The 10,723-nt window shown below is 40.4% G+C and overlaps 1 protein-coding gene across 1 annotated transcript in view; it reads right to left on the reverse strand.

The window, feature by feature from the left end:
- Positions 1-10,506, reverse strand: part of slc13a4 (solute carrier family 13 member 4) — a 42,864-nt gene extending 32,358 nt beyond the window's left edge. The window contains exon 1 of the mRNA XM_037695920.1: positions 10,408-10,506. Coding sequence (XP_037551848.1) covers positions 10,408-10,506 — 99 coding nt within the window. The remainder of the gene's footprint in view (positions 1-10,407) is intronic.
- Positions 10,507-10,723: the final 217 nt, after the last annotated feature.

The raw sequence follows: 10,723 nt of genomic DNA on the forward strand, positions 1-10,723 counted from the left end.
TTTGTTTATTGTTTATGATTTGACCCCACATTGATCCTCTATTAACACACACACACAAACACACACTCTGAAGTTATTCTGTGTGAATTTTTATAAAGTGTTCACACTATTGAGATGCATTACTCTTCCATACATTTTTCTCATTCCACAGTTTTTGTCTATTTCAACAACTCATGAAAACGTTCAGCTCCTTCAGGACATTCCTGCTCTGACGTTTTGTATTTGTGCAATTTTTACTTTTTAAAATATTTAGCTTTTACTGCCATGTCTGTCTCATTGAAAATGAATGGAGCTCTCCACATCCTTCAAACTCTTTCTGCTGTCTACAACTCTTTACTGCTCCTTTCAGCTTTTGTGCTGATTCAGTTTTTTAGCTTCTTTATGCTAATTTGAGTATCCTTTAGCTCCTTTCAGCTTCTTTCTCTTTCTGGTTTTGTTATTTTTTTAATCAACTTCTTTTTGTTAATCTAAGCTTTTTATGCTCCTTGCAGCTTCCATCCATGCATCTATTATCTTTTACCCACTTCTTCTTTTGTGGGTCTTGGGGGTCACCGTTGCCCATACCTAGCCATCACTGTGCGAGAGGTGGAGGACACCCTGGACAGGTCTCCAGTCCATCACAGGGACACATAGAGAAAAACGAGACAAACATTCACTCTCTCACTCACACCTAGAGACAATTTAGAGTTACCAATCAACCTAACATGCATGTTTATGGTCTGTGGGAGGAAACCAGAGCACCCGGAGAAAACCCATGCATGCACGGAGAGAACATGAAAACTCCACCCAGAAAGGCCCCTGGTCAGGATTTGAACCGGCGACCTTCTCATTGAGAGACAGCAGCTCTTTTGCAGCTTCTTTCTGCTAAATTTATTTATATGCTTTTGCAGGTAGTTCTGAGGCATTTTCTGCTAATTTTTGTCCTTTTTCTACATTTTCATCTCTCTCTCTCATATATATATAGATATATAGATATATATATCTATATATATATATAGATATATATATAGATATGTCTTTGTTTTATTATCTAGTGATTTAAACATTTATGCTACAGTCAGCCTCTTTCTGCTAATTTAATTTTTAACCTTTTCAGCTACTCTTGCTTATTTCAACTTTTTTTTCTGCTCATTTCAGTTTCTTTTTTTTTGGGGGGGGGGGGTCTAATTTCATATTTTTGTAATCTATTCAGCCTCTCTTTGCCCATTTCATCATATTCTACTACATTTCTGCTGCTTTCTGCTTTTATTTTCCTGCTTTCAGCAAATGTCAGCTGTTCAAATTCAACTCGAATGACTACAATACTGTTAATGCAAATTAATTAATAACAGTTCAGCAACGAAACCTCTTCAACCTGGTGTCCACTTCTTCAGCAGCTTTAAGCAAAAATCATTCAGCAATAAGCACTCACTGCATTTTCACAGGAAATGCAACTTCTCTAATTGTTATAAAATCATACGGCAGCTTGTTCTACCTCTCTGCTGTAACACCAGCAGTTTAAACAACAGGCTCTCCAACCAAAAACTAAAGATCGTGTTAATTAAGACGTGCTGAAATACCTTTCATCAGCTTCTCACAGCTGGTGCTCATGTTACAGGACAATGTTGCTCTAGATTAAAACTTTTCACTGGAGACGAACTTTTCAACCGTTAGTTTGTTGTATCTGTTGCAGTTTTACAGAACAAGGGTTGATTACTAACGCTCCACCTGTTCAGCAGTGCCGCCCACATTCCTATTCAGTCCCCCGCCGCTGTCATGTGCTTTCTGAGCTCGTACCTTTACGTGAAAAGACCCTTCAGTATAACGTGCCTCCAGTCAGAAGTCAGTTAATCTCAAGTTCATAAACCCTAAAGAGTGGAGAATTAGCAGAGTGAAGCGTGTCCAGACCTGTTAGGACCTTATTCAAATTCTTGACTTTACAAATAATTAAATACATCGTCAGGTTCCTGTTCAATGTTTGAAAAATAAAGAAATAACTTGTCTTTAAGCAAACATTACTGCAACTCAGTGGTTGTCAGACGTTGGGACTTTTGTTGTTTTCCTATATAAAACGAGCCGTCTCCCATCTCTGAGGGATTTGAATAGTGAATGTTTGTAGTTTTCAAGATGAGTGTTTTTCTGGACTGAAACTGAACAGAACCTTAAATGTTTTTGTGTAGGAGTTGAACAATGTGGATGACCAGAGGTAGTTTTTTTTTTTTAATTCCTGCTCATTCAAGGTATTATCCACCAACAGGTGCACAGGTGGACCCAAGGGGTGGCCAGTGGTGCCTTGGCCACCAAAAATCAATCGTTTTTAATCTCTAATATTAATCTAGATTAATATAAAATCTATAAATGATAGTGTCCCATAAAGTTGAATAAGACAACTAGAGGATGAAATGATTGTGTGACGTGATTCAGTGGAGGGACGGGAGCCATAATCAGAGAGGGTTAGCATCAGATTTAGCATTGTTGTAGATACTGGGAAAATAGCCAACAGTAAGAGTTGTTATGTATAAATTTGAAAAAAAAATATATAATGATAATATTAATAGAATAAGCTATCTAATATATATAAACATATAAAAACACCCGTGTGCTACGGTTGTACCAACCAAAGAGAAAAATGTGTCTTATTTCACAAGTTAGCAGATTTGATCTTTGCCTCAACGTGAATGTGATCCGATCATAATGGAAGCCAATAATGTAACAGATTAAAATTAAAATTAGTCTATAAACTATAAAGCCAATGTAATTGCTGTTAATTATTGACTTGGCTAGTAGATATTAGCTTCTGTGGCATGGTCTATAGAGTGTAGCTCTATGCTGAACCATGCTACAATTTAGCACAAATGATTAAATAGTACAATCTAGTATTGCCTCCATTTTATGATTTACACTGTGTAAAATATTATTATATATTAGACTACTTTTAGGTTTTCATTACACAAACCTGACCCGTTGAGAAGACGGTTAGTTAATTTATCAGTAGAGACAAGTTTCTTCCTTCAAAGTTTCACCAGCAATGAACATTTTCCAAGTGTCAGCTACAGAACAGGCAAATAAATAAAAATATAAATTATGCAAAACCCTTTGTATGTAATTTCTGAGTTGTGTGTGTTACTGACTGACTTTAGGTCTAGTTTAGATAATTACTTATAAACAGTAAATTTTCCAAATCTAACTGTTTTACATGATTGTTGAATGAAATCAACATTAATCCTCACATCTATTAATTTTTTGTGAAAAGATTACAAATAATTTGTATATTATAATAAATAAATAATAACAATAATAATAAAATAAATAATTTTTCCTTTTAGATTGCGACATATATGGCAGCAAGTATGGTAATAACGTTACTAATCTAAGGAGAATGCATTCTGAATGCATACCGAGTTGTTTTTGGTTAATAAGCGTCTTCACCAATTAAAAAAAAAAGAAAAGGCCCAAAATATAAATCCTCTTAGAAAACAGGTCAGATTTGCAAGTTCGTGTTTGTTGGCAGCTCGTTCATTTGTACTTTAGCATCCGTTTCAGAATGGTTTGTTTTGTTTTTAAAAACAAGATGGGATTAAAGTGAAGCAAAGAATTTCACTGTTGAATGGTTGATCATAAAAATAAACAATAAAAACCAGCTTGAACGACGGCACAAGACGAGGCTGAACAAACGAAGAGCTAAAGCAGAACCCGTTATTGATCATTTGTCTCAGTTTATCAGTTTATCAGCTCTCAGTGTGGGTCGAACCTTCAACATTTTCTTAGTTTGTTCGTTTCACAAGTTAAAGTGCTGAACCTGCGGCGATAATCAGAGATAAACTTTGACATGAGATGAACTTTGACACCTTTCAAACGTTTAAAGGATGAACTTTTCTGTCTAAACCCTCAACAGAGACTTGTTGATAGCCTCATCACCTGACAGTTGTCCATGAGCAGCTTGGGAAGTGAGCGATAAACACACACACTGATTAAAGACGGAGCTGGGGGTAACACACACAGCAGATAAGCTTGACCTCTGATACCACGAGACAAGCGATGCTCATCATTTCCATTGTCTAAAGGGAATAAGACACACGCATGACAATGGTGTTTTAGTTGTGGGATTAAGTCTAAACATTTGGAAAAATGTCCAAGTCAATCGTTAATTACTTCTTAAAGCTTTCCTCAAATAAATGCTCTGTGCTTTTAAGGCAGACAAACTTAAACTTTAATTTAAAATTGTTTTTAAAAATGAAGTGGTATGCAAAAGTATTAACATCCTGGCTTTAAACTGGACCATTCCAGGACATTCAATGGTTTTCTAAAAAAAAAAGTTAAATCTGGTCCTCTGGACATTCAAAAAGCAAAGCAAAAAAAATTTAAAAAATGTAGAAACGTTTCGTCTTTCATCCGAAAGACATCCTCAGTCTGAGGTGCAGTATTCTCAGAGTGGATCAACCAGTTTGCTGCTGACAACCAAAACCAGCTGCTCACATGGTCGAGAAGGACCATCAGCCATTTTTCATTCATTCAACCTTTATTTAAACAGATAAATCACATTGAGCCTCAAAGACTCATTTACAAGTGAGACCTGTCAGTGTGCTAATCTGTTTAAATAAAGGTTGAATGAATGAAAAATGGCTGTTTACTATTCACAGGGGGTGGAATGATACTAGCAATAACAGCATTGTAAGAGGGGGACAGTTGAACCCGGAGGCCTCCACCCCTGTTTAATGATGGACGATTTCTTTTCACAAAGATGGCCTCCTTTACTCCTCTCTCAAACCATCGTTCCTCTCTGTCCAGGATGTGAACATCTTCATCCTTGAAAGAGTGACCGCTGGCCTGGAGATGAATGTAGACCGCAGAGTCCTGGCCTGATGATGTTGACCTTCTGTGCTGGGCCATCCTTTTTGCCAGTGGCTGTTTAGTTTCCCCGATGTAAGACTGATCACAGCCCTCCTGACACTGAACAGCATACACAACATTACTCTGTTTGTGCCGGAGGACTGGATCTTTGGGATGAACCAGTCTTTGCCGTAATGTATTTTGGGGTTTAAAAGCCACTGGGACGTTATGTTTAGAAAATAAACGTCTCAGTTTCTCTGATACTCCCTCAACATATGGAATGACCACTGGTCTGGGTCTGGGTTCCTCCTTTTCACCTGTTGGCTGACTGGAGTCCTGTTTGGGTTTCTTCTCTGCTTTTAGGAAGGCCCAGTTAGGATATCCACATTGCTCTAGAGCCTGTCTTGTGTAGGATTTCTCCTTCTGCCTGGCTCCTGAGCTAGTGGGGACGCTGTCTGCTCTGTGGTACAGAGTCCTGATGACTCCTAACTTGTGCTCCAAAGGGTGATGGGAGTCAAACTGCAAATACTGGTCTGTGTGGGTGGGTTTGCGGTACACCTCGGTTTGCAAATGTCCTCCATCAGAGACTGAGAACTCACAGTCCAAGAAAGCCAACTTGTCATTTTTTACATCTTCTCGTGTGAACTTGATGTATTTATCTACATTTGTGTGTTTCCTTGACTGATGAAGCCTTCCGGATCGAAGGCGAAATGTTTCAGCATTAAAAAAAAGAAACTTTCCAGATGACCCGACTGAAAAATGTTGGATTGTATACCTGGATTATTGAGCATGGACTTTGTTGTTTTCCCAAAACTATGTTTAGATTTGTCATTTCTATTACTGTATTTTCTGCCGTACACGTCGCTCCGCCCTATAAAATCGCATCAGTGTCTAATAAAATGGAAAAAAACAAATATGTTGCTTTGCTGTATAAGTCGCATCTATTACGCGTCACCACTGACAACCTGGAAATGTGGGCCGGTGTTGTGCCAAAACTCGATGGTCTGCCAAATGGCAGCTGCAGGAGCGTGCACAGGAGGACTTTAACAAAAATTTACAGGATTAACACTTAAAAAATATGTTTGTTCAGCATTATAGTAAAGATGTGTCTCAGTTGAACTTTTCCTTAATAAATGCACTTCAATGATTAAATTAGCTGCATTTCTCTGGGGCGGTGCAGCGAAATGAAGCTGATTTGACGGTTGCTCCAGGCATGATCCCGGAGTTGGAAGAAGGCGGCAGGTTATGGCAATCCAATTGTGCCATTAATAGCCACTTTTACCTATTACATGACACAACAGAATGCCATACTACTCGAGTGCCATCTAGCGGCTGAAAACGGTAGTGTTCAACATTTTCAGTCAGAATAAATGAAAACGGTCATCTCAGCCACAAATTGGTTTGTAAATATGGGAAAAAACATAAGTCGCTTCGGTGTATAAGTCACAGGGAATGTAAATTATGCAAAAAACTGACTTATAGGTCGGAAAATACGGTAAATAACCTTAAACGTGGCACTGTTTTGAAAATTTTCCTCATCCAAATTAAAACGATCCAAAACATACTGTAGCAGCTAAGTCTGGTCTGTAGTCCTGAAACGTTGCGATAAAATTACACTAAAACAGGAAACAAGGCCTCTAATATGCACAGTATGTTTTCACGCTGTGTGCGAAATATAAGAAAAAGAAGAAAGTGCTATGTGTTGTCATTATTGTATGTTCATATACAATGATGAAATTAGTTCTCTGCATTTAAACCATCAAACGTGAGATACAATCAGGTGGAGAAGTGGGCAGCTACGTAAGTGCCCAGGGAGAAGTAAGGGATTGGGTGTCTTGCTCAAGGACACCACAACATGCAAGCATGGAGGGGAGTTGAACCTGTGACTTTCTGGTCTTGTCGGTTGTCCTACCACTTCACCGCAGCCGCCCCCTCAAGAGGAAGAGGATTCCCTCGGGTAGCAGGTAAGGTTAGAGGTGGGGCTAGGACAAGCAATGATGCATTTTGGCCGTCTAAACAAATATGCAAGGTGATGCTTCACGATTATTTTTACTCTTTTTTTTTTATTCCTTTTTGGGGCACTTAAAAATGCCATTTCCATTTCCAATACTAGAATGTTTAAAATAAAATAAATAAATAAATAAAACATCTCTGTGTGGATAGCTCCTTAGTCTCAGCCTACAACAACATCTACTTCCACCTTTGCTGCAGCTCCATCATACCTTCTGGTAAATTCCTAATAGTTTGTCTTGTTTACAAAATAAATTTTTAAATATTATTATTTTTAACGTGGAGACCCATCCATCCATTATCTTTTGCCCGCTTCTTCCATTTTGGGTCACGGGGGTCACTGGTACCCATGTCCAGCTATCACAGTGTGAAGAGCGGGGGACACCCTGGACAGGTCTCCAGTCCATCACAGGGACACATAGAGACAAACAACCATTCACTCTCTCACTCACACCTAGGGACAATTTAGAGTTACCAATCAGCCTAACATGCATGTTTTTGGTCTGTGGCAGGAAACTGGAGTACCCGGAGAAAACCCACGCATGCACGGAGAGAACATGCAAAATCCACCAAGAAAGGCCCCCGGACCGGGATTTGCACCGGCAACCTTCTCGCTGAGAGGCAGCAGCTCTACCAGTTGCGCCATCATGTTGTCCATAATGTAGAGACCATGGCCTCCAAATCTGAGGCCATCTCAGTCAGAAGTCAAAGGTGAGGTTCTGCCTCAAGTAAAGGAGTTCAAGTATCTTGTGGTTTTGTTCATGAGTGAGGGAAGAATTCATCCATCCATTCATTTTCTTTACCCGCTTATTCCATTTTGAGTCACGGGGGTCGCTGGTGCCCATGTCCAGCAATCACTGTGCGAGGGGCGGGGTACACCCTGGACGGGTCGCAAGTCCATCACAGGGACACATAGAGACAAACGAGACAAACAAACATTCACTCTCTCACTCACACCTAGGGACAATTTAGAGTTACCAATCAGCCTAACATGCATGTTTTTGGACTGCGGGAGGAAACCAGAGTACCCAGAGAAAACCCACGCATGCACGGAGAGAACATGCAAACTCCACCCAGAAAGGCCCCTGGACCGGGGTTTGAACCAGGGACCTGCTCGCTGAGAGGCAGCAGCTCTACCAGTTGCGCCATCATGTTGTCCATAATGTAGAGACCACGGCCTCCAAATCTGAGGCCATCTCAGTCAGAAGTCAAAGGTGAGGTTCTGCCTCAAGTAAAGGAGTTCAAGTATCTTGGGGTTTTGTTCATGAGTGAGGGAAGAATTCATTCAACCTTTATTTATACAGGTTCAGCTCATTGAGTCTTGAGAATGGAGCATGAGATCGAAAGATGAATTGGTGCAGCATCTGCAGTATTGTGGACTCTGTGTCGGTCCGTTGTGGTGAAGAGGGAGCTAAACTGTAAGGCAAAGCTCTCTATTTACTGGTCAGTCTACGTTCCTACCCTTACCTCTTCCAGCTCTTCTGGGAGGGATCCAAGGTGTTCCCAGGCCAACTGAGAGACATAGTCTCTCCAACATGTCCTGGGTCTTCCCCAGGGCCTCCTCCCAGTCGAACATACCTGAAGTACCTCCCTAAGGAGGTGCCCAGGGAGTATCCTTGCCATAGGCTGTGGAAAGATATGTCTGGACCTCCCTGCTCAAGCTGCTGCCCCCAAGAACTGACTTCAGAACAAGAAGAAGATAATGGATGGATGGAAAAAGGTTTAGTGTCAGTCTTTAAATGTAGAGATACTATAAATTGACACAAAATGGCCGACTCTGGGATCTCTCCTCAGCTAAACATTGACTGTACCACAGCAGGGACCGTTCTACTCTTGTGTTTCAGACCAGTGGTTCCCAAAAGTTGGGGTCAGTGCCCCCACTGGGCCCTGGGACATTATTCCTTTGTTTCATAGAGTTATTAACAAAGTTTGTAGATTTAAACCAGTGATGATTTGGGTCGTAAGTCACAATCATTTTGTGGATCAGAATCAGTAAAGTTTGGGAACTGGTCAGTCATAATTAATATCCAGACGTCATATTGTGTAAGAATGAGCGTCCACTCAGTCTCTGATCTCCCCTCTCTGACCCGTCCTGACAACAGCCTACAGATGTTCTGTTCTTCTGCAGCTGGACTCTACAAACACACACACTCTGTCACATTCCTCACACAGTCTGAGGTCCCCGCTGTCGTAACAAAGCCACGTGGGGGCCAAAATCCAGCGGGGTGGTAGGTTGATTACATAACTTAATTGCTACCATTGTTTTCCTCTTTTTCCTTCAAGTGAACTTTCTCTTCCTTTGTTCTTTGACGGCCACATGCTGAAACATTCACTCATGCCAAACCACGGCTGACGCAAAAGTACAGCTTTGGGTTACAGCTCCGACTGGCTGAAGAACACTGTGTGAAACTTTTCTCTCAGTATCAGATATGACTTTAGACACCTGCAGCCCAGAATAATGCATCGTGTCAAGCTACTTTAAAGAAAAACTCTAAAAACCAATAGAGTAAGGAAGGGATGGGCAACGTTTTTTTTTTTTTTCCAGGGGTCAAATCAAGATATTTAAACCAACAAGAAGGAATGTACAGAGTTGGAAAATACATTTTCTTTAATGCTGATCGTTTCTGGAATGCTTATTTCTGCTCTTTTCTTTTTGTAGCGCAGTTAGCATGCTGTGAGAATAAACTTATTGGCCTAAATATGCAGCAAAAAGTTATGCATTCAGTCTCGTTCTGGAAACATGACAACTAAGCTGAGCTTAATCTAAAGGTTTTCAATGCATTTGTAAAATGTGTTTAAGTTAAATTTCCTTAAGTTTCATTGATAAAATGCTGGTTTCCATCAACTTATTTAAAAGCTGTTTTCTTTTCATCTAGGCATATTGAGGGCCGGATGGAGCTTGTCCAAGGGCCACTTTTGGCCCTCGGGTCATATGTTGCCCACATCTGCAGTAAGTAGACCTTGACAAAGTATTTGTATCTTTTCATTTGGTGACTTTTTATTTTAATTTTTACAACTGAAATAAGTAATATGGTAAAACTAATTAAATTATTAAGTTTGATAATTATGGACATAGGTTGAGATTTTAGGCAAGTCTATAAAAAATTTTTTTTAAAAGTTTTTGCATAAAAAGTAAATAAAGCTTTACACGTTCTGTAAGTATTTAAATAATAATATTGACACCTTAAATCAATAAGATTAGCATGTTTGACCTTTATAGTTATACAACCATTGTTACATCACATCTTTATGTTTTCTCTGTGATTTTTAACTTAAATAATATGCTTTGATTTTCTTCAGTTCTATTTCATATCTTTTTTTATTTCTTTGTTTTCTGTTTGCATTTAAGCACAAGACTGATTTCCATCCATCAACATGTGAACACACACACACACACACACACACACACACACATATCCCCCAGCTGATGATGGGACTGCTTGGAACAAGAACTCATCTAAACAGAAGGGCAGTGTGTCATGACTGATTGCTTCCTTTCCTTTGTCACACGCACGCACGCACGCACTAAAACCCTTCAGGAACAAACCATGAGGGCTTCTAACAAAGTAAGCAGGAGGTTGCACTCACGCTGGTGGGGTGGATCAGCGGCAGGGGCAGCAGGGACAGCGGGATGAACACCACCAGCAGCAGCTTCCTCGCCCTCCACAGCTTCCTGAACACATCCATCCTGGCTGCCGCCTCCAGCCTCATGGGTCGCCCGGGAAACTGAGTCAAAGCGGACTCAAGTCAGCAGAACCGGCGCGAGAGTCACCTCTGGTCGAGAGAGAAAGCCTCAGAGCTCGACCTGTAAAGAGGAGAGGGGGGCAGTCCAACGCAGACAAGAGCTTCTTTGAAAGACGCTGACCTGAGTGAACTCCCCTCCTTTTCTGTGGCTCTGACCCTG

This window comes from Nematolebias whitei, chromosome 22 (genome assembly GCF_014905685.2).
Source record: "Nematolebias whitei isolate Nwh7 chromosome 22, NemWhi1, whole genome shotgun sequence".
In the NCBI taxonomy this organism is placed as follows: Eukaryota; Metazoa; Chordata; class Actinopteri; order Cyprinodontiformes; family Rivulidae; genus Nematolebias; species Nematolebias whitei.